Source organism: Mus musculus, chromosome 2 (assembly GCF_000001635.26).
Source record: "Mus musculus strain C57BL/6J chromosome 2, GRCm38.p6 C57BL/6J".
NCBI classification, from domain to species: Eukaryota; Metazoa; Chordata; class Mammalia; order Rodentia; family Muridae; genus Mus; species Mus musculus.
The window spans coordinates 13,558,297-13,583,427 of NC_000068.7; the positions used below are offsets into that span (position 1 = coordinate 13,558,297).

Here is a 25,131-nt window from a genome sequence, read left to right on the forward strand (position 1 = left end):
CCTCTCAACATGACCCAGGAGAGTTTCTTAATTCCATTTTTATCTCTATGGAGGAAAATGAGGCATTTTATGCTATGCTATAAAACAATTCTGTGTCCATATCATAATTTTAAATAGCATATAGCATTCAGTAAATGATTGGTGAGAAGCATTTATCTCATTTTATTTCTTGTTAGGAAATAAGCTGCTAGCAACACCATTAACACAATCACATACAGCACGGCGGGAGCCACTGACCTTTTATTCTGAACATGATGAGCCCATTGCATTATAATGCATGGGTCAGCCAATGAATACCATACCATACAAATGTAGGCTTTTTTCTGCCTGAGTCTTAAGAGTAGAAGACAGAAGCAGAATGTCACAGATACTGTATGTAAGTCACTCTGTGTGAGGATGAGTCACAAGTACTTCCTTAGTGATAAAGTTGTCTGAGTAACAGAGATGCTTCACTGAGTGAACGGGACAGTATGTTGGTTTCAAACCCACAGTCATTTCCTTTACTTAATTGCTAGCTGCACTTCCCTGGCTACAGTGTAGGGCTTGTGTTTGAGCTGGTAACCCAGCAACGAAGACTCACACTGCCGCTTGCAAAGGAGAACAAAACAGTAAAGTTCATATTTCCATGGATTTTGGGGGAGTAAAAGTCAATGTTGTTTCCCCAGGGCCTCTGACCTCATGAAGAAATTCACTTGGATCTCAGGGCAGCCACATCATTATGCAAGCCTTGGAGAAGTAGGAGACCCAGCCTCTCAGTGCTCTGAGCCCCCAGCAGGGAGCTTGGACCATGTAAGTCCTTAAAATGCATCAGCAGGGACGGTTCCTGGTTCTCTCGGAGCAACCCCATCAGTTAGGAATCATGCAGTTACTGCTTTAGAATTTCAAGGGCATTTTAATGTATGAGTTTTAATATACAAGCCTGTGCTTTTCCTTTTATTTACACCCTGGTACTGCTGTAGGTGCTGCTGCTGTGTGCCCTGTCCCCTCCCCATGCTCAATACTCTAAGCATGCTCTAGTTTTTAAATGAAGAAAATATTGATAAGCATCCCTTAGGAAAAAATATGATATGAAACTGGCTACGAAAAATTGGAAGACTTAATTATCAGTAGCGCTTTGGCTTGTCCTTGAACACTCCAGATTGCCTTGGCCTTGAACACTCCAGATTGCCTTTGGACTTCAAGCTTCCTATCACTTCCTGCAGCTCTTGCATTATTCGTAGATTGCACAATGTTTCGTCCAGAAGGACTGAAATGCTAAAACTCTTCCCTTCCATTCAAGCTAACAGAAAGTGCACAAGCAACAGGAGTTGCTCTTGCTTGTAGAAGGGATACACTGTCAAACTCTACTCCCTTTATCCGATTTCCACCAGCAAAGAGAGGGTAGCATTTTTATTCACTGAATTATTTGGAAGGGTCAGGTGGCATCACTATCAACTCATGTTGACAGTCAAGTCAGAAGTAGAGAATAAGTTTTACACAGAAAACCCCTAAAATGTTCGCAATCCTGTGATGATTCAGTAAGGCCACAACATTCTCTGAATTAAAATTAGGCCCCTTGCTTTCTCAGAACAGAGGGAAATGCAGAGACAGACACTCTACTAAGAATGCTAAAGGGACTCCAGCATCACCGCCCGTCCCCTTGCCGATGATGAGCATACATCCTACCACAAAGGGGATGTGTAGGCTGGGGGAGGGGGAACTCATCAACAGTCTCACCAAGCTACAGAAAACGTGAATACCACTCTACTGCTCCAACAAACAAGATGTAAGTACTGGTATGGTAGTGGCACTACTATGGTAGACAATTAACAACATTGTGACTAGATAGGAGTCCTTCCAAATGCAAAGGAATTCACACCTGATATTATAAACCTGTGCAAATGTCTGTACCTGAAGATCCTATAGGCTAAAGGGTGTGGTAAGACTTTTGTAGCCATAAAAGGATGTACTGTCAAACTGTCTTCTAAATATGCTTGTAGCCATAGACTTGTGTCCCTCTGAATCTGGAGCAGAAAAGCTCCATTAGGCAAAAAAAAAAAAAAAAAAAAAAAATGACAGTGACTGCAGAAACTATAGACAAAGTGCTGAAATTAAGCAACTGTTGAATGCACAGTCCCAAATGGGACATTCATATCATCTGTATCACCTAAGGCCCAGGGACATCACAGAACAGGAAACTGAAAGAATTAACAGCTAGGAGATGGAGAACTCCATGAAGTGCTGTCACTCAGATATGATATTGTGACCATGAATACCAGGCAGCTATGGTTACCTGAATGAGATTGGGCCCTTCCACATTTCATCATGGATGAAGGTGCCAGTGAGGTCCCATCTCTTTCTAAGAAACTATTGACTTGTCACCGAAGGAGAGGGTATGTTTTTCTTTCATGTTGTAGCCACATGAAGGGGTTCAGATGGAAAGGAAGGCGTGATAACAGAGGGTAGTGAGGGTGTTGATATAATCACAGTACAGTGCATACTTGTATGAGATTTTCAATACTAAAGAAAAGTAACAAGAATGTTTTCAGCTCTGTAAAACAAAATGGTGCTTCAATTTTTTTGTTTGATTATTACTTGATCTCTCACGTAAGTAATTGCAGGAAAAATAATAGTAACTTCCCACCACCTGGGAACTACACGACCTCTGCAAATGAGCAGTTTCCCAGAATACCAATGTATTTGGCAAATTTGGCAAATTTTCTAAAGCTACAGGACCTTTTTCCCCAATCTTTAAAAAGTAATAAAAACAACATTATAAGCCACTGGACACATGTGTATTAGTTTTGTTAATTCTATCAAAAACTGTTTTTACTTCCCAAAGTTGAAAGACATCTCTACAAGAACATCTTGGAGTTCATTTGTTGCCTATTCTTTTAAGAATAGCATAGAGATACTGAAAACAACCAAGATTTTATCATATTCATAGAAACCAAACACACTGAAAGCCAATAGCAGGAAGTAACAGACAACCATCAGGAGCTATCCCTGTGAGTAGTCTGGATAAGTAACTGTACTGCAACAATTTCTCATAGGACTCTGGTAAATGGCACCTCAATTTCCTAAGTAGACTGGCAGGGATTTTTGCTCCCCTATCTTCTTTCTCTTCTACTTCCCCACCCCCTCTCAGGAAGTGAACTGGGGGAAATCCAAAGAGTGCAGCTTCACTTCTCCATGTAACATTTGCTGGAGTTGTTTTGGTGTCTACACAAGGATTCCCTTCTGCACATTAGTTAATGGTTTAGTTCTTTATACCCACTTCTTACTTTCTTTCTCTATTTCGTATCACAAGACCATTAAGAAGTTAGACTTTATGTATAATTCTATCAAAAACTGTTTTTTCCTTCCGAAAGTTGAAAGACATCTCTAACAGAACATTATGAAGTTTATTTATCTCCTATTCTTTTCAGAATACCATAGAGATACTGAAGACACCCAAGATTCTTTTTTGCTTTTGAATTTTTATTAGATATTTTCTTTATTTACATTTCAAATATTATCCCCTTTAATCGTCTCCCCTCTGAAAATCCCCTATCCTCCCCCACTTTCCCTGATCCTCAACCCACCCACTCCCTCTTCCCAGCCCAGGAATTCCCCTATACTGGGGCATAGAACCTTCACAGGACCAAGGACCTCTTCTCCCATTGATGACCAACTAGGACATCCTCTGCTACATATGCAGCTAGGGCCATGAGTCCCTCCCTGTGTTTTCTTTGGTTGGTGGTTTAGTCCAAGTGAGCTCTGGGGTTACTGGATAGTTCATATTGTTGTTCCTCCTAGGAGGCTGCAAACCCCTTCAGTTCCTTGGGTACAGTTCATTGAGGACCCTGTGCTCCGTCTAATGGATGGTTGTGAGCATCCACTTCTGTATTAGTCAGGTTCTGGCAGAGCCTCCCAGGAGACAGCTATATCAGGCTCCTGTCAGCAAGCTCTTTTTGGCATCTGCCATAGTGTCTGAGTTTATTGGTTGTTTATGGGATGGATCCTCAGCTGGGGCAGTCTCTGGATGGTCATTCCTTCCGTCTCTGCTTGGAGCATTGTCTCGGTAACTCCATCCATGGGTATTTTGTTCCCTCTTCTAAGAAGAATAAAAGTATCCACACTTTAGTCTTCCTTCTTCTTGAGTTTCATGTGTTTTGCAAATTGTATCTTGGGTATTCTGAGCTTCTCGGCTAATATCCATTTATCAGTGAGTGCCTATCATGTGTGTTCTTTTATGATTTGATTACCTCACTCAGGATGATATCCTCCAGATCCATCCATTTATCTAAGAATTTTTTTTTTTTGGCTCTGTACTCCACTTTTTAAAAAAATCTTTTATTAGGTATTTTCTTCATTTACATTTCCAATGCTATCCCAAAAGTCCCCCATATCCTCCCCCCCAGTCCCCTACTCACCGACTCTCACTTCTTGGCCCTGGCGTTCCCCTGTACTGAGGCATATAAAGTTTGTAAGACCAATGGGCCTCTCTTTCCACTGATGACCAACTAGGCTATCTTCTGATACATATGTAGCTAGAGACATGAGCTCTGGGGGTACTGGTTAGTTCATATTGTTGTTCCACCTATAGGGTTGCAGATCCCTTTAGCTCCTTGGGTACATTCTCTACCTCCTTCATTGGGGGCCCTGTAATCCATCCAATAGCTGACTGTGAGCATCCACTTCTGTGTTTGCTAGGCCCTGGCATAGCCTCACAAGAGACAGCTATATCAGGGTCCTTTCAGCAAAATCTTGCTAGTGTATACAATGGTGTCAGCATTTGGAGGCTGATTATGGGATGGATCCCCGGGTGTGGCAGTCTCTAGATGGTCCATTCTTTCGTCTCAGCTCCAAATTTTGTCTCTGTAACTCCTTCCATGAGTGTTTTGTTCCCAATTCTAAGGAGGGGCAAAATTTCTACACTTTGGTCTTCGTTCTTCTTGAGTTTCATGTGTTTTGCAAATTGTATCTTATATCTTGGGTATTTTAAGTTTCCGGGCTAATATCCACTTATCAGTGAGTACATATCATGTGAGTTCTTTTGTGATTGGGTTACCTCACTCAGGATGATGCCCTCCAGGTCCATCCATTTGCCTGGAAATTTCATAAATTCATTGTTTTTAATAGCTGAGTAGTACTCCATTGTGTAAATGTACCACATTTTCTGTATCCATTCCTCTGTTGAGGGACATCTGGGTTCTTTCCAGCTTCTGGCTATTATAAATAAGGCTGCTATGAACATAGTGGAGCATGTGTCCTTATTACAAGTTGGAGCATTTTCTGGTTATATGCCAAGAAGTGGTATTGCTGGATCTTCTGGTAGAACTATGTCCAATTTTCTGAGGAACTGTCGAACTGATTTCCAGAGTGGTTGTACAAGCTTGCAATCCCACCAGCAATGGAGGAGTGTTCCTCTTTCTCCACATCCTCACCAACATCTGCTGTCACCTGAGTTTTTGACCTTAGCCATTCTCACTGGTGTAAGGTGGAATCTCAGGGTTGTTTTGAATTGCATTTCACTGATGACTAAGGATGTTGAACATTTTTTAGGTGTTTCCCAGCCATTCAGTGTTCCTCACTTGAGAATTCTTTGTTTGGCTCTTTACCCCATTTTAAAATAGGGTTATTTGGTTTTCGGGAGTCCACCTTCTTGAGTTCTTTATATATATTTAATATTAGCCCCCTATCAGATATAGGATTGGTAAAGATCTTTTCCAATCTGTTGGTTGCCATTTTGTCTTATTGACAGTGTCCTTTGCTGTACAGAGATTTGCAATTTTACGAGGTCTCATTTGTCAATCCTTGATCTTACAGCACAAGCCATTGGTGTTCTATTCAGGAATTTTTCCCCTGTGCCCATATGTTCCAGGTTCTTCCCCACTTTTTCCTCTATAAATTTCAGTCTATCTGGTTTTATGTGGAGTTCCTTGATCTACTTAGACTTGAGTTTTGTAAAAGAAGATAAAAATGGATCAATTCACATTCCTCTACATGATAACCACTAGTTGAGCCAGCACCATTTGTTGAAAATGCAGGCTTCTTTCCACTGGATAGTTTTAGCTCCTTTGTCAAAGATCAAGTGAGCATACATGTGTGGTTTCATTTCTGGGTCTTCAATTCTATTCCATTGATTGACCTGTCTATCACTGTACCAATATCCTGCATTTTTAATCACAATTGCTCTCTAGTACAGCTTGATGTCAGGGATGGTGATTCCACCAGAGGTTCTTTTATTGTTGAGAATAGTTATTGCTATCTTAGGTTTTTTGTTATTCCAGATGAATTTGCAAATTGTCCTTTCTGACTCTGTGAAGAATTGAATTGGAATTTTGATGGGGATTGCATTGATCTGTAGTTGCTTTCGGCAAGGTGACCATTTTTAAAATATTAATCCTTCCAGTCCATGAGCATGGGAGATTTTTCCATCTTCTGAGATGTTCTTCAATTTCTTTCTTCAGAGACTTGAAGTTCTTATCATACAGATCTTTCACTTCCTTAGTTAGAGTCACACCAAGGTGTTTTATATTATTTGTGGCTATTTTGAAGGGTGTTGTTTTTTAAATTTCTTTCTCTGCCTGTTTATTCTTTGTTTAGAAAAAAAGCCATTGATTTGTTTGAGTTAATTTTATATCCACCTACTTCATTGAAGTCGTTTATCAGGTTTAGGAGTTCTCTGGTGGAATTTTTGGGGTCACTTATATATACTATCATATCATCTGCAAGTAGTGATATTTTGACTTCTTCCTTTCCAATTTGTCTCCCTTTGACCTCCTTTTGTTAACTAATTGCTTTGTCTAGGACTTCAAGTACTACATTGAATAGGTATGGAGAGAGTGGGAAACCTTGTCTAGTCCCTGATTTTAATGGGATTGCTTCAAGTTTCTCTCCATTTAGTTTGATGTTGGCTACTGGTTTGCTGTATATTGCTTTTATTATGTTTAGGTATGTGCCTTGAATTCCTGATCTTTCTAATACTTTCATCATGAAGGGGTGTTGGGTTTTGTCAAATGCTTTCTCAGCATCTAATGAGATGATCATGTGGTTTTTGTCTTTGAGTTTGTTTATATAGTGGATTACATTGATGGATTTCCATATGTTGAACCATCCCTGCATCCCTGGGATGAAGCCTACTGGATCATGATGAATGATTGTTTTGGTGTGTTCTTGGATTCAGTTTGCAAGAATTTTGTTGAGCATTTTTGCATTGATATTCATAAAGGAAATTGGTCTGAAGTTCTCTTTCTTTGTTGGGTCTTTGTGTGGTTTAGATATCAGAGTAATTGTGACTTCATAGAAGGATTTGGTTAGAGTATCTTCTGTTTGTATTTTGTGGAATAGTTTGAGGAGTATTGGAATTAGGTCCTCTTTGAAGGTCTGATAGAACTCTGCATTAAACCCATCTATCTGTTCCTGGGCTTTTTTTTTTTTTTTTTTTCCTGGCTGGGAAACTATTAATGGCTTTTTCTATTTCTTTAGGGGATATGGGACTGTTTAGATCGTTGATCTGATCCTGATTTAACTTTGGTACATGGTATCTGTCTAGAAAATTGTCCATTTCATCCAGGTTTTCCAGTGTTGTTAAGTATAGTCTTTTGTAGTAGGATCTGATGATGTTTTGGATTTCCTCAGATTCTGTTGTTATGTCTCCCTTTTCATTTCTGATTTTGTCAATTAGGATACTGTCCCTGTGACCTCTAGTTAGTCTGGCTAAGTGTTTATCTATCTTGTTGATTTTCTCAAAGAACCAGTTCCTGGTTGGGTTGATTATTTGAATAGTTCTTTTTATTTCTATTTGGTTGATTTCAGCCCTGAGTTTGATTATTTCCTGTCATCTACTCCTCTGGGGTGAATTTGCTTCCTTTTCTTCTAGAGCTTTCAGGTGTCCTGTCAATTCGCTAGTGTATGCTCACCCCAGATTCTTTTTGGAGGCACTCAGAGCTATGACTGTTCCTCTTAGTACTGCTTTTATTGTGTCTCATCAGTTTGGGTATGTTGTGGCTTCATTTTTCATTAACCTCTAAAAAGTCTTTAACTTCTTTATTTCTTCCTTCCTTGAATAAGTTATCATTGAGTAGAGTGTTGTTCAGCTATCACGTGTATGTGGGCTTTCTATTATTTATGTTCTTATTGAAGATCAGCCTTAATCTGTGTTGATCTGAGAGGATGCATGGGATTATTTCAATATTTTGTATATGTTGAGGCCTGTTTGGTGACAGATTATATGGTCAGTTTTGGAGAAGATACTATGAGGTTCTGAAAAAAAGGTATATCCTTTTGTTTTAAGATAAAATGTTCTATAGATATCTGTTAAACCCATTTATTTCATAACTTCTGCTACTTTCACTGTGTCTCTGTTCAGTTTCTGTTTCCAGTGTTTGTCCATTGATGAGGGTGGGGTGTTGAAGTCTCACACTATTATTTTGTGCAGTGCTATGTGTGCTTTGAGCTTTACTAAAGTTTCTTTAATGAATGTGGATGCCCTTGCATTTGGAGCATAGATGTTCAGAACTGAGAATTCACGTTGGTAAATTTTACCTTTTATGAGTATGAAGTGTCCCTCCTTATCTTTTTTGATAATTTTAGTTTGAAAGTCAATTTTATTCCATATTAGAATGGCTACTCCAGCTTGTTTCTTGGGACCATTTGCTTGGAAAATTGTTTTCCAGCCTTTTACTCTGAGGTAGTGTGTGACTTTGTCCCTGAGGTGGGTTTCCTGTAAGCAGCAAGATGTTGGGTCCTGTTTATGTAACCAGTCTGTTAGTCTATGTCTTTTCGTTGGTGAAATGAGTCCATTGATATTAAGAGATATTAAGGAAAAGTCATTATTGCTTCCTGTTATTTTTGTTGTTAGAGTTGGAATTTTGTTCATGTGGCTATCTCCTTCTAGGTTTGTTGAATTATTTACTTTCTTGCTTTTTCTAGGGGGTAGTTTCCTTCCTTGTGTTGGAGTTTCCCCTTTATTATCCTTTAAAGGGCTGGATTCGTTGAAAGATATTGTGTGAATTTGGTTTTGCCATGAAATACTTTGGTTTCTCCATCTATGATAATTGAGAGTTTTGCTGGGTATAGTAGCCTGGGCTGGCATTTGTGGTCTCTTAGGGTCTATATGACATCTGCCCATGATGTTCTGGCTTTTATAGTCTTGGGGTGGGGGGCAGAAGTCAGGTTTAATTCCGATAGGTCTGCCTTTATATTCTACTTGACCTTTATCCCTTACTGCTTTTAATATTCTTTGTTTTGTGCATTTGGTGTTTTGATTATTATGTGACAGGAGGAATTTCTTTTCTGGTCCAGTCTATTTGCAGTTCTGTAGTCTTCTTGTATGTTCATTGGCATCTCTTTCTTTAGGTTGGGGAAGTTTTCTTCTATAATTTTGTTGAAGATAGTTACTGGCCCTTTAAGTTGGAAATCTTCCTTCTCTTCTATACCTATTATCCTTAGGTTTGGTCTTCTCATTGTGTCCTGAATTTCCTGGATATTTTGGATTATGATCTTTTTGCATTTCACATTTGCTTTGATTGTGTGGCAATGGTTTCTATGGTATCTGCATCTGAGATTCTCTCTTCTAACTCTTATATTCTGTTGGTTGTGCTTGCACCTATAGCTCCTGACTTCTCTAGGTTTTTTATTTCCAGAGTGGCCTCCCTTTGTGATTCCTTTATTGTTTCTACTTCCATTTTTAGATCCTGGATGGTTTTGTTCAATTCTTACACCTGTTTGGATCTGTTCTCCTGTATTTCTTTAAGGGAGTTATTTATATCCTTCTTATAGTCCTCCATCATCATCATAAGAAGTGACTTTAGATCCATATCTTGCTTTTCTGGTGTGATGGTGTATCCAGGACTTGCTATGAAGGGAGAGTTGGGTTCTGATGATGCCTATTAACCTTGGTTTCTATTGCTTCCGTTCTTATGCTTGCCTCCTGCCATTTGTTTATCTCAATTGCTCCCTGCCCTTGATATTTCTGATTGGATCCTGTCCTTCCTGTAATCTTAGTTGAGTCAGAACTTCTCAGAGTCCAGCTTTCTTTGTGAACCTATGATTCTAGGATCCTGTGATGCTGAGATTCTGGGTATGTCAGAGTTCTTGGCAGTCAAGCTTCCTCTGAGACCCTGAGATCCTGGTGTGGCCAAGCTTCTTGGATCCTGGGATCCTGAGATCCTAAGATCTTCCGAATGTTAGAGCTCCTGGAAGTGGTACCTCCTCTGGGAACCATGGGGCTGTCCTCTGCGTAGGAAACCAAGGTAGAGCAGAGCTGATTGGAAGGAACCTGAGCCACTGGTCAGGTGGGGTTCCTGTTTCCCTGCTCCTGCTGGCCCCAGGCACTCCTAGTTCTGTTGTAACAGATGTTGTGTTCCACTTACCAGTGATCCTAAGATCCTAGGCATGCTAGAGTTCTTGGGGTGTGTGTGTTGGGGGGGGGGAGAGTCCTCTGGGGACCATGGGACTGTCTGCAGAGTTTGTGCCCAAGGTGGCCCAGGCACTCAACACCAAGATTTATTGTATCCATAGGAACCAACACACTGAAAACAGATAGCAGGAAGTAATAGACAACCAGCAGGAATGAGCTATCCTGGTGAGTGGTGTTGAGCATGCATACAGCTCTGCCTCACCTCTATGAGATGTTAATCTGCATTAAGGAGAGCAGTAAACAGCCAGCTTGGTGGGTGACCTTAATAAAGAATGGTTTGCCACAAATTAATTTCCCACCTAAATTGTTCTGCCTAGAATATGCTAATTTTAAATGGCTCTGTCTGGAAAGCCCCAAGGCATGTTATCTTCTGTCTTTCCTCTAACTTCAGCCTCTAAGAAACACCTTCCCTTCAGTTTCCTTTAATCTCCTACAAACAGTTGTCAAGCCTGTCTCTCCAGTTCATCCTGGAAAACATGTAGCAACAAGTGCTCCTTTCTCCTCAGAAACCACAGTGAATTCCCTCTGCCCACTGCATCAATTACCAACTCCTCTCCCTGGCATTTGGTCTTCCAACGCATGGTCCCATGTTGGCTTCCATTTCCCTTCCCCCATCCCTGCTTCAGCATCTAGCAACTCTGAGATTCTTGGTATTCCTTAAAAGTTCCCAGCACTCTTCTATCTGAGCAATCTTTGCTTATACTGATTGGTCAGTCTAGGAAATCCTTTCTCTGCCATGACCTATTGTAGTATTCTTCAAACATCTCTTCTACACAATTCTTCAAACATTTCTTACTACATACATTTTCTGATCTCCATCCTATTGATATAATTTCTCCATCTAAACCTTCCAGCATTTTATGCATATCCCATGATTCTCAGGCTAACCTTGAACTTGCTGTGTAACCTAATGACTCCATTATTCAAGTGCTGGAATTATTAGCATGAGCCACCAGACCTGACTTCTCACCAGCTTCTTAAGTCCTTCCTACAGGTAGGAAAAGTGTCTGACTTTCTTCACTCTACTAAGATGTGTGGAACACAATGGAGAAAATGAATACAAATTATCTTTTTTTTAAATCTATGGGCAACATGGTCTTAATTACAACTTAAAATTTTGTTGAGTACTGTCTCTCTTGTACCATATGTACATTCACACAGACTCAATATAATTTTGCAAGACAACATGGGGTACACCTGCCATCTCCAGTTTGTGGCAGTATGCATAGCACTGGCTAAATACTCAATGAATATATTCTGAATAAACTAATAAAAAATATTGATCATGACATGCCATAAAGTTTGAATTCTATCACATCAGATGTGGCAAGCATAGTGTACAAACATGAAAAATGACACTTGAATATTAGCCTCATTCCCTTTCCTTTCATTTGCAGACTCTGCAGACATTCTTCTCTTGCCACTGGAAAAATAATAGTGAAAAAAGGAGTGAAAAACTTTCATCTCTTGGAGCTCCCATGTCCTGGCAAAGAGGTGAATGATCTTCTCTAGACCAGTTTGGAGTTTCAAAAGCAAAATCTTTAAGAAAAGGGGGTTGTGACCCGAGATAGGTGCTTTGGTAGAAATACTGAACATCTGGATGAAGGGGAAATCCAGCTGTGGTACCACAGGAAGGAGGTAAAAAGGAACTTCCGAACTTGAACAGATGTGTGGCTATGGATATCAGTGGGACACTGTCCCTGCTGGAACTAAGAGATGCCAAGTAAGGGGGTAGTGATGCTTAAAGTGTCCAATCCTGTTTCCTCAGGGTGGTGCCCCAACAAGAAAAGTTGAGGAAAATGCTGTGGATGTGAGGTGAGCTATGTCTGATTTTGCTTAGAAGACTACTTAAGAAACATGGCAAAGTTTAGGTGGAAATGTTTAACTCCTAAGTAAAGGTACGCCTATAGAGTAAAGGTGAAAACATCCCTATCATTATTGACTATGTTCAGTGACATAAAGTACCTACTCTATGACTGGGCCAAATGTCTCTAGGGATATGGCACCTACAAGCAAGATATTGAATGATTACCCTGCCTGTTTGGTTTCTAGGACATTGTAAATGTCTAGATGCTAGCCATGAATTGGATGGTTGTATGCTAACTATCACCATGCAATCAAACAAAAGAGACACTATCTTCCTGAAATTGATGGTCAAGCACAGCTTGATGGATGCTATGGCAATATTAAGTTAAATTCGATGTACATAAAGTACCTATGATCCCATAAGAACAAAGATAAAGCACTTGTATTACTACCTTCATTCTCATGACTTAGGGTTTGCCTTGATTTTAGCCTCTTTGATTTTAATGTGGATACATTAAACTTACATGTGTTTGTAGGATGCTACATGATATTTATGTGTCTGTGGGTATTTTGTTTGTTTGGATGGAAAACAGGGTCCCAGGGATCCTTGGCTGTCCTTGAAATAGCTATGTAGAAAAAATTGGCCTCAAACTTCTGATCTTCCTGGCTCCAGTTTCCAAGTAGTAGGATTACAGGTTTGCATCACGTTGTCTGTTTTACCCACCATCTCAGTTCTAATATTCAAGCAGAAGGGTCTGCTACCTGCAGTACTCTTGACATGACTTCCTGTAGGCAGCTCTTCCAAAACTCGATAGGCCACTAAGCTCCTGTCCACACGGCTGGCTGCCCTGTCAGCTCAAGTCACCATGTTAAACTGACATGGCCAGAGCTTGCAAATTCCAAAATCACTCTGTTAAGTACTCTGATAGTATTTGTGCCTGACCTACAAATCATATGACCATTCACTTACTTATATACAAACTTGCATCACAAATAAGTCCAGATTTAAAAATACTTCTGAGATAGGTTTTCATTGCAATCAAAAATAAATATGAAAACTAAGAAAGCTATGCTCATAGACTGTTTTTTTTTCTTCAAAAATAAGCACACAGTGAATGATCGCAAGAATACACACTCCAATATACTGATTTCTCTTTTCTGTGAATATCATATAGTAGAGAAAGCGTGCTGTGAGAGAGAGAGAGAGAGAGAGAGAGAGAGAGAGAGAGAGAGAGAGAGAAAGAGAGAGAGAGAGAGGAGTGTGTGTGGTATAAGTATGTGTGTGCAAGTGTACATGTGTGCATGTATGTAGGCATGTGTGCATATGTGTGTGATGAAGCAAACTTTTTTCCAAGTCTAATGACTTCTCCTCTTCTCCATGAATGACTAAAAATATTTTTGTAGCAGTTTTTACGTCTCTACCCTCTAAAAACTTTTTAAAAGGAAGAATAACGTGAAGATAAACAAACCGGTTCATCCATTACCATATCAGCAATAAAAGGAGAATATTCATCAATGTCCCTGAAGCTAAAAAAAAAAAAAAAAAAAGGCCAGGAAGGGACCCCCTTCAGGTGATGAAGAGGAGCAGAGCCTACTGAAGAAGTCATCACAACCTGAGGAATTTGCTGTGGTGCCCACATGGCATACTGCCACACCGTACCACAACCCATTCCTCTTTTTCCACAGTGACTCATTAAGCAAGAGTTCCCTGACAAAGCCACTGCACTGCCCTGGGATCTACAAACTATGTAGGAGGAAGGCTAGCCTCCCTCCTCCCCACAGGGAAATCACTTTCCTCATCCTGAGCCATTCCGAGCAATCTCACAATGGTGACATTTGCTGAACCATGGCTTGAATAAAAGGCTCTCAGTGTGCAGAATGGTAACGTGAGGCACAGGCTAACCCTGGCAGTGCTCTCTGGAAAGGACCCACAGCCTCTCTTTGAAAGGAGAATAAAGAAAGGCACAGCAGGAGAGCTGGGTCCCAGAGAGTCCTGCAGGCAACCTTGACCGCAGCATTCCCAGAACTGACTGAGATGAGGTGCACAAAGGGTTGCTTCAAAGAGTCTTGTACAAAAAAGCTAGCATAAATCCTGCACGTGTCTCTAAACGGCCTTTCTTAATTGCCAGGTAAGCTGGGAACACTCTGTGCTCCAAAGAAAAACAAAAGCAAAAACAAAATACAAGCTCCTTTTCCTTCCCTATTCACTAATGGACCCATCTCCCAGTTTGTTTGTTTTTGTTTCAGTACTCCACAAATCCCAAACCAAAAGAAACTGTAATTTTTCTATCCGTGCTTAATCACAAAGGGCCTAACTTCCCTTTCTTGAAAAGTCCTTTTCCCTTGGAGAACGGAGACCCCTTAGTCTTGCCTAGAAGCAAACGTGAAGCAATAGCCTTGAGCTGGTCATTTTCCCTTTGAAAAGGTGACAGTCGCTGCATCTCAACACTCTGAACCTTTTGTTTTGTGGACAGTTGTCGCCATTTCAAGTTAGATTTCATGATTTTTCTTTGTGGAAAATAGGATCTGTGGCGTTGCCCAGACAAGTCACTAGAATCTTCTCCCCTGCATCGCTGCTCTAAAATCTACAGAAATCTGTTTCTTCAGTTTATCACTTGAGCTACATAACTGCCTTTCTTCCGAACTCATTCACCGAATTGGATTTTTTAGCAAAACCCAATGGTTTCTTGTCCGACTTGCTTATCTTCTAATGCAGTCCACTTTCAGAAAGGCCGAGATCACTGGGCTTGCTTTTGAAATTACCAAAGTAGTTTCCTCTTTCACCCAGAACTTAGGGTGTGGTTTCATGCAGGAAAGAGAGAGAGAGAAAGAAAGAGAGAAAGGGGGAGGGAGGGAAGGAGGGAGGGAGGGAGCTTTTGTCGTCAGGGGTGGGGATGGGGGTAGGGGTGTGTGGATGTGTTTTGTGGCTCTCCCGGGTCTGCAAGAGTTTCTTTCTAAGGAGAACTCTCCACACTTCCCCAACAATCACAAGAACGGTTATTCTCAAAGTTGGTTTAAAACTTCGGACAATGAATGAGCTTAGCGCTCTTGGAGTCTGGAGTCAATCTCAACTAACGGTTTTCCTGAACCGCTAGACGATCTCACCCTCAGGGCTCCATGAGTCATATCCACTGACTCAGCGACCCCACCCCGTCCCCTGGGCTTTACTCCAGAGGCAGTGGCTCCTAATCCTCTCTAGTTGAACTGAGTCCGTTAGATCAGGGGATATGACCACGTCAAACAAGCCCTCTGCAAAGGTCTTGAGCCAGATATCTTGGGCTGTGTGCTTCTCCACCCCCAATCTCGGGCCCTCTTTGTTTCTCTCTCCCCGGCTTCCGATCTGCAGGACTGCTTTTGCAGGCTCTTCCTGCTCCTCCGCTCTCGGATCTCCCCACCCACCCAGTCCCAGAAGACCGCAGATCTGCGACTGCGACCACGCCCCTCCTACCAGCGCGCCTAGTCCCACGCCCCTTTGGCCCAGTGCCAGGGATCGCTTTACTCAACTTTCCAGAGCCCCCCTTCCTTCCCCCATGAATCCTTCCCGCGATCCCTTCTTTCTCAGCACCCAAGGGTGAGTAGAGAGTTCGGGTGATCACCAGGAAAGCCCCTGAAAGGCCTAGCACTTCCAATTAGTAACAGGACTGTGCTTGATACCCTACAGCCCTGGAGGAAGGCTCGAGGGGAGCTCCCTCCCCCACCCCCCTTCCTCACTTCTTTCCGGGTCCCCATTGGCTGGCTCGCTCGGCGGCTAGGATGGCAGTGGGAGGGGACCCTCTTTCCTAACAGTGTTATAAAAGCAGCGCCCTTGGCGTTGTCCAGTCCTCTGCCACTCTTGCTCCGGGACCCCAGAGACCCCAGCGCTCCTACGATTCACAGCCACCGCGCCCTCATTCCCTTGTTGCAGTTTTTCCAGCCGCAGCAAGCCAGCCCACCTTCGAAGCCATGTCTACCAGGTCTGTGTCCTCGTCCTCCTACCGCAGGATGTTCGGTGGCTCCGGCACATCGAGCCGGCCCAGCTCCAACCGGAGCTATGTGACCACGTCCACACGCACCTACAGTCTGGGCAGCGCACTGCGCCCCAGCACTAGCCGCAGCCTCTATTCCTCATCCCCCGGTGGCGCCTATGTGACCCGGTCCTCGGCAGTGCGCCTGCGGAGCAGCGTGCCGGGCGTGCGGCTGCTTCAAGACTCGGTGGACTTCTCGCTGGCCGACGCCATCAACACTGAGTTCAAGAACACCCGCACCAACGAGAAGGTAGAACTGCAGGAGCTGAATGACCGCTTTGCCAACTACATCGACAAGGTGCGCTTCCTCGAGCAGCAGAACAAAATCCTGCTGGCTGAGCTCGAGCAGCTCAAGGGCCAGGGCAAGTCGCGCCTGGGCGACCTGTACGAGGAGGAGATGCGGGAGCTGCGCCGGCAGGTGGATCAGCTCACCAACGACAAGGCCCGTGTCGAGGTGGAGCGGGACAACCTGGCCGAGGACATCATGCGGCTGCGAGAGAAGTAAGGCCTGACCTACGCGAGTGGTGGGGTGTGGGAGGGAGGGGAGTCCTGGGCCTTGCACTGGGGCTGCCACGCCCTTGGGGATGTGGCTGGGGTGGCGGTTGTCTGGAGGATAGCAGAGGAAGCGGGCCCCACCCTGAACCTAAACTTTGCAGTGAACATTTCTCTTTTCGCCTCACTCAAGCACTTCCATTGAACTTTTTAGAAAGTTTCTTAGGTCCTTCTTCTGGGCTTACAGTTACCAGACAGGAGGAAAGAATGGGTGTGAAGGGTTCCAGACAAAGAGATGGCAAAGGCATCTGGGATATTGGGACAGGGGATTGGCTGTAATTGTAAGGGAAGGGCAGTGATTGTCTTTTCCAGTGTGCCCCAACTCCAGCTAACACCTGCAGAGAGCTGCCACCTCGACAAGTTGCAGTAACTACTGTGGGTGGAGGTGTCACAGCAGCTCTGGACTCAAGGCTTGGCGGCATTTGTGGTTGGGTGTGGCCGCCCCGCCCCTGGCGGTTTTCCAGTTCCCCTTTGATTAATGTGCTGCTGCTTCAGATTGCAGGAGGAGATGCTCCAGAGAGAGGAAGCCGAAAGCACCCTGCAGTCATTCAGACAGGTTTGTAGACTTCTTTTTCACATGCAGCCAGCAGCCCAATGGAGCCAACCCGCGAGCGGTTCTAAAAGTTACTTCCCTTAGGTTTTAAAAGGTGCAGAACTTCACGTCTGCTTGTAAAGCCCCCTGGCGGCGGAAAGCGCACAGATTGAAAAACTCCACTATTTAGGGCAGTCTTTGGAACATGAAGGCTTTATTTTCTGCTTCGTTTCCAGATTTTTCTGATCCCCCACACCCCCGAAACATTTCTCCTTTCGTTTTTTGAAACATATCGACATTCGGATATTGAATGGTTACAATTTGATTACATTGTGGATTGTGAAGGTGAAATTGGCTAACTTTCACAAGGTCATAAAAACCACAGTTGCTTCCTCCAGTTGGAAATGTAGAATACTCTGGAGGATGAGAAAGTTTAACTGGAATTAAGCCAAGTTCCCTTTCTTCCTTCGAAGTTCGGCACTGCGTGAAAGTTAGCAGAAGAGTCATTGCACAACCATTTTTGAAATCTAACAAGGGTGAAAAGAAGCCATCTGTTCCCGTAGCTCAAGGGTGTTAAAGGTTTCTATGGGCTTCACTATGGAATGTAGATAGGGACGTTCTGGCAAATGCGGTGGCTCTGGACAGAAAGAATAGGGGCCTTTGTGTTCCCAGAGCAGCTTTGCAACAGGCTACATTCTTATTGAATATGTAATGATGTAACCACAGTTCCAATTGGACACAAGTATTTGCTAACATCCATTATCTTGTGTCTGGGCCAGGCTTGTGAGGTATGCCGTGTACAAAGTTCTTAAAGCTAAAGTCCTCCCTCACATTTGGAAAGGCCCCCTTTTAGGGGGGTTTGTAGACTCATTAGCACCCTCCACAAACAAAATTAAACCCTAAACTGAAGAATGGAGTATTTTATGGAGGGAGGATTTGTTTGTTTGTGTTTGTTCCAGGGTTAGGCATTACCTTAGCATCCCGAAGTGGACAGATGGCCAGTTCAGTCTTGTTTGGAACACTTGTTAGGATCAACAGCCAAACTCTCCAGATGAATGTTCTAAGGTAGCATTCTGAAGGCATTTGCATCCTTAATGGCAGTAGACGAATATGCAGCCCCTTTCAGTCACTGGGCATTTTCAGTCATCACCAAAGGAATGTTTTCTACAAAGCACTGAGTTAATACACACCATCTCTTATTTGTGGACTAAAAATTGTTTCATTCATTCATTTAAATGAAATGACACATTTAGCTGAACTTTTTCGAGAAGGTTAGTCCAATATCATTTATATATTTTTTGATGGCTTAGCAGAAGTCAGAAATGAATGATACTACTATTTAAGTTCTTATATTCTTTTTTAAATTAGTATTTTCTTTGGGACTGATAGAGTAACTCAACATTATAGTTATAAACTATACTGCAAATACAGTTGCTTACAAGGGAAGTTTCCAAACATTTCCTTGAAAGGAAACAACATTTCACATGCAAGATTGAACAGTCTGTCTTAAAATAGATCACTTTATAAAAACTCTGCAGAGAAGTTTAAGTATAGTTTCATTGTAAGTGTTTTGATCTGTCATCCTAAAACAGACAAAGTCATTGAAATAACACTGTGACAGCTGGGACAGGCAGAAATACCCTATAGGCTGAGCCAGGGTGTTTTACACATTAAAAAAATTAGAGAAGGCAAAACAATATAGTTCAGGATTATATTTCTTTTCCTTCTTGCCCGAGGAGCATATCTCTGCAAATGCAAGACCTGGATTTTGAACAATGAATTACTACTTGATACGAGGCTAGCCTGGGAACCTGGATGCCAGATAACTGAGTGCTTATTCTAAATTCCAAAGATAAGCATCTGAAGGTTTGAATACAGGAAACAAAAAAGAGCATGCATATATGTTAACCCTTCTGAGCTCAATTTTAAATGATTTTTAAAAAATATGTAATGTGTTTGTGTCTGTGTGAGTGTATAGGACATTTCTGCAGGCTTGCATGAGGCCAGAAGAGGGCACCTGATGCCCTGGAGTTGGAATCATAAACCTTCATGAACTGCTCCATGTGGGTGCTGGGAACCAAACTAAAATCCTCTGAAAGAACAGCATTCTTTACTACTAAGCCTCACTTTAGAAAACATTTTAATTTTATTTTTGAAGCTCTCATTTTTATATTACGTGTACTCAAGCAAACATGAAGTTGGACAATCTCATCAACTACTATCATCACAAAATTACAGACTTATTAAATGTGACAGAGGTTTAAAACTGAAAATGAATTTTTCCATATAGTTCACCATACCATGTCATTGTGCATATACATGTGTTTATTTTTAACTTGTCTACTAGTTAGCTTCAATACAACCAAATGGTTTCCTATTCATTTTTAAAGCTAAGAATGAATATTGGAATGTGACCCTAAATGATTTATAAATTTATCAAGGGTCATGAAATTTTCAGCACCTTTTCTACAATAAGGAGAATGGGTTTACATGGTTAATTTTTGAACAAATAAATAAATAAATAAATAAATAAATAAATAAATAAATAAGGGGCTGTAGAGACAGGTCAATGGTTAAAAGCACTGGCTACTCTTTTAGGGCACCTGGAATTCAATTTGCAGAACCCACAGGGCTGCCCACACTCTTCTCCAGTTCCAGGGCATCTTTTGCTCTCTTATTGCTTTTGTGGATACCACATGCTCGTGGCATACTTATATACATGCAGGCAAAACACCTTTATACACAACATAAAGTGAAAAAGGGATTAATATAAATAAGTTAGATAAAGGACAGACTTTATCACCCTCCACATCATCTTTTCTCTTTTCGAAATAGGATGTTGACAATGCTTCTCTGGCACGTCTTGACCTTGAACGGAAAGTGGAATCCTTGCAGGAAGAAATTGCCTTTTTGAAGAAACTGCACGATGAAGTAAGTGACACCAATTTCTGTGGGTGAACAAAGCTGCGACCGTGTAGTCTACGACCTCTCTGTGTCTGTTCTTTCTCCAGGAGATCCAGGAGCTGCAGGCCCAGATTCAGGAACAGCATGTCCAGATCGATGTGGACGTTTCCAAGCCTGACCTCACTGCTGCCCTGCGTGATGTGCGCCAGCAGTATGAAAGCGTGGCTGCCAAGAACCTCCAGGAGGCCGAGGAATGGTACAAGTCCAAGGTATGAAATGAGCCAGAGTGGCAAGAACCTCTAGCTCTCAGACACGTGCCTCTAATTCCATTAGTAACCTCCAGCTCTACTCAGAAGCTGGCTTAAAGCTTGGACCGCCATTGTTGTTTCACAGCACCCCTTCCCCCTCATCTCCATTCACAGTTTCCTTTAGTATGGCAGACTCCCTTTCCACTCATTGTCTTCCCTGACTTCAAAGAATACCTTACTCTCATGCTCTTGACTGCCACCACTTGGAAAGCATTGCAGTAGAGCAAATACTGTTTGAAAACGCAATGCTGGTGTTCTGCTTCTCTTTCCCTGGTTTTCCAAAAGACGTTCAGACAAATTCTAGGAAACACACAGGCAGGATGAAGATGCCTCTTTGTTCTAAGTGAGTGAAAACTCATGGAAGTGAACAATCTCTACTTCTTTTCTTTTCTTTTCTTTTCTTTTCTTTTCTTTTCTTTTCTTTTCTTTTCTTTTCTTTCTCCTCCTCCTCCTCCTTCTCCTCCTCCTCCTCCTCCTCCTCTTCTTCTTCTTCTACTTCTTCTTCTTCTTCTTCTTCTTCTTCTTCTTCTTCTTCTTCTTCTTCTTCTTCTTCTTCTTCTTCTTCTTCTTCTTCTTCTTCGACTAAGCTCACAACCAAAAACAACCTCTATTTCTGATTCCTTCTTGACAGTTTGCTGACCTCTCTGAGGCTGCCAACCGGAACAACGATGCCCTGCGCCAGGCCAAGCAGGAGTCAAACGAGTACCGGAGACAGGTGCAGTCACTCACCTGTGAAGTGGATGCCCTTAAAGGCACTGTGAGTACTACAGCAGCAAAGGGGGGGAAATACCGTGCTCAGTACTATTCTGCTGACTAGGTTAACAATGAGACCTGTACAAATAAATTAAACACACACGGACACACACACACACACTTATCCAAAGAGAATGAATTATCAAGATAGTTTTAAGGATTATTTAATGAGTACCTTGAAAGTCTTAGTTTACATATGTTATTGATTGTAATAAGAGGGGTTTTAGAGGTTACTCCTGTAACCTCATCACTCTGGAGAATGAGGCAGGGGGATTATAAATTCACAGTTAAGCTAGGCTGCATGTAAAAGTGTTATTTCATCAAAGCAAAACATGGAACTGGGTGCTTGTGTTCTCTGTTCAAAGCTAGTGGGCACCTACCATTAAAAGAATTACTGTACCTTATTTATGAATATTTTGGGGGACAGCCGGGTTTTCTGGGAAATCACATGAGAAGCCATTTTTGCTTTCTGCAGAACGAGTCCCTGGAGCGCCAGATGCGTGAGATGGAAGAGAATTTTGCCCTTGAAGCTGCTAACTACCAGGACACTATTGGCCGCCTGCAGGATGAGATCCAAAACATGAAGGAAGAGATGGCTCGTCACCTTCGTGAATACCAAGATCTGCTCAATGTTAAGATGGCCCTGGACATTGAGATCGCCACCTACAGGAAGCTGCTGGAAGGCGAGGAGAGCAGGTATAGAAGGCAAACGTGCATGTGTGAACTAACTCACAGTCGTCTTTCTAGGAAGATCTCATTTAACCCAGACACCATATATATGAGGAACTTAACGTTGCAGAGAGTAACTTGCTGTGGTCAGAGATAATTAATAGCAGAGTAGATTTGAACTCACAGCCATGCAAAAGACAATACGTTCTCCCTCTATAAATTCTTCTGGTTCATGTTTCTGTGTGGAAAAAAATATCTTCCGAAATTTAAATGGGCCAATGAGACCAAGCATGGGTAGAAAGTTCTTAAACAAGTCACTAACAGCAATAGATTTTCATTTGGTGGAAACAAGAACTGCGAAAACTTGTTCCTGCTTCTTGAAGTGCTTTGTTCTCAAGTTTTTTGTGTGTTTCTTTCTCTTTTTATAGGATTTCTCTGCCTCTGCCAACCTTTTCTTCCCTGAACCTGAGAGGTAAGTACATTGTTTCATCTTATGGGAAAAAAATGTCACAAGGCTGTCACCAGTCACTCTGCCTGTAGCATAGCTTCCACATTTTTAAAAATATTTTTTATTACGTATTTTCCTCAATTACATTTCCAATGCTATCCCAAAAGTCCCCCATACCCTCCCCCCCACTCCTCTACCCACCCACTCCCACAGTAATTCTTGATTGAACTGTGCTTTTCCAAAGAAAATTCAATGAAACATGATTTCTCTTTTATAAATACATGTGTATAGCCATTTTATTTTCTGAATATTTCTTTTGGGCTTCTGAGGTTCTGATAGAGTTAAGTCACTTTCTCGCTTCCGTTTCTTCTCTCGAAACCTTCCATGTACTGCCCCCTGACATATATGGCTGTCTTTTCAGTTCATGGCTTCCTTTTGTTTAAATGCTGTTACACACACACACACACACACACACACACACACACACACACACACTGTGTATTCTTACATACATGAGTACAATGGCTCATTCTGTATAATATTACTTACATGTATGCTTTCAGGCTCGACCATCTGGTCCCTTTTTTATTATAGTTCTCATGACTGCTGGAGACCAAACCCAGGGCAATCAGCTAAGCTAAACCCACAGAGCTCCACCCCTAGCCTGATACCCTCAGTTTCAAACTCGAGTACATTCTTGCCTTTGCTACCCTGTTAAGTATAGACTCAGTCTACTTCCTGCTAATGGCAAAGTCAGTGAACTACTACCTCAGCCTGAATGAAGGAGCCCTTAGGTGCTGTGTACTCAAATGGATAGTGCTATGTAGGATTATGTATGAGTAGCACTTTAAATAACCATAAAAATAAAGTCATGATGCTTTGGGTAAAATGGTAATGTTTTAAACTTTTTCTTATGTTACTGCCTTTTTTTTTTTTTTTTTTTTTTAATTCAGAAACTAACCTGGAGTCACTTCCTCTGGTTGACACCCACTCAAAAAGAACACTCCTGATTAAGACGGTTGAGACCAGAGATGGACAGGTCAGTATTTTTTAGTTAAAATATGGGAAAGTTTAAAAGAAGGAATGATGAATAAACTATACAACCACTTTAAATATGTGTTGGTCCCCTTTAAGTCAGCAAGCAGATATATCAGATATGGCAGCTAACTTAAGGAGTCCCCGTGGATACTGGATGAATAGCCCCCAATTCCACCAATGCAAGAACCAACAGTCTATTTGGTCTTGATTAGGACAGTAAACTTCCTGCACACCATAGTCTGTGCACTAAACAGGAGTAAAACACCCTTAAGGCATCTCTTACATTGGCTGCATTAAAGTGTGTCACTTAATGACATCCGTGATATCAGGGATAGTTTGACATTGGACATACAGTTCTCTCTCAGTGATTGTCACCTGCTTATATAGTACGAGGACCCATATGTGGTCAATCACTTTCTTGTTGCCACTCCATGCCAGGGAAGACATAGTTACAATGAGTTATAATTATAAAAGCTCAGCCTTGCATGAGGATATAAAATACATTTGCCATACCTCTACATATGCCTTAGTTGCTTTTAAGCTTTGTTTGGAATTGCAAAGGCCAACTTCCTAAACACAGTTTCAAAGTATTCTTTTGTCACACCTTTCCACTGGATACTTGTATTGTCTGCAGGAAGAGGCCACCCTGCCTATGCTTCTCCTTAGGGCCTCGTTCTGCAGAGTCAGCATAAACTCCCAGTCTGCTCAACCAATTCTGTCTGATTAGGGCCATATCTCCTTACCATGAGTTGATTTTTGTTTCTTTTTTGAGCAGGTGATCAATGAGACTTCTCAGCATCACGATGACCTTGAATAAAAATTGCACACACTTGGTGCAACAGTGCAGTACCAGCAAGAAGGAAAAAAAAATCGTATCTTAGGAAAACAGCTTTCAAGTGCCTTTACTGCAGTTTTTCAGGAGCGCAAGATAGATTTGGAATAGAAAGAAGCTCAGCACTTAACAACTGACACCCCAAAAGACGTAGAAAAGGTTTACAAAATAATCTAGTTTACGAAGAAATCTTGTGCTAGAATACTTTTTAAAGTATTTTTGAATACCATTAAAACTGCTTTTTTCCAGTAAATATCTGACCAACTTGTTACTGCTTCAATAAATCTTCAAAAATACTGTTTTGGTGTGTTATTTTATAATATCTAAACAACTCTCTTTACTTCTATTGGTTAATTTGCAAAAATCATGTTTAGATTTTTGAGTTCAATTTATTTATGCTTGCGATATAGTTTTCACGTTAGCCTTTTAAGAGGGAGATCACTTCTTTTTCAATTGTTTATTGTTTTAATTTGATGTGGGTATATGACTTAGAGGCATGCTTACACACACAGGCCCTGGGTTCAACCTTTAGTAAATGAATACATGCATCTGCACATGCTTATGCACACACATGTGCACACCCACACAAAACTGATATAAAACTATGTGGTATTGGGGAAATGGCTCACTTGATAAAATGCTGCTTGTAAAATTATGAGGATTTGAGTTTGGACTCCTGAAATTCATGCAAAAAGAACATGGTGTTCACCTGCAATTCCAGCCCTGGGGAAGAAAAGAAACCAGGACCCCTGGGACTTACTGACCAGCCTGTTTAGACCATTTTCGAACTCTAGGAACAGTGAGAGACCCCCTTTTTTTATTAGATAATTTCTTTATTTACATTTAAAATGTTATCCCGTTTTTATTTACATTTAAATGTTAACCCGTTCCGGGTTTT

General features: G+C 41.7%; 1 protein-coding gene and 1 long non-coding RNA gene across 2 annotated transcripts; both read left to right on the forward strand.

Annotated features, from left to right (window-relative positions):
* The first annotated feature begins 606 nt into the window (after nt 1-606).
* On the forward strand, nt 607-13,227 carry Gm9875. The gene is made up of 4 exons (XR_865978.3): nt 607-789; nt 1,568-1,765; nt 11,785-11,881; nt 12,156-13,227. It is a non-coding gene; the product is annotated as a predicted gene 9875 (long non-coding RNA).
* A 2,787-nt stretch (nt 13,228-16,014) lies between these two features.
* On the forward strand, nt 16,015-24,530 carry Vim (vimentin). The gene is made up of 9 exons (NM_011701.4): nt 16,015-16,698; nt 17,245-17,305; nt 20,117-20,212; nt 20,293-20,454; nt 21,125-21,250; nt 21,722-21,942; nt 22,344-22,387; nt 23,317-23,402; nt 24,177-24,530. The coding sequence occupies exons 1-9, from the start codon at nt 16,136-16,138 to the stop codon at nt 24,216-24,218; spliced, it is 1,401 nt and encodes a 466-aa protein (NP_035831.2). The 5' UTR covers nt 16,015-16,135; the 3' UTR covers nt 24,219-24,530.
* Nucleotides 24,531-25,131: the final 601 nt, after the last annotated feature.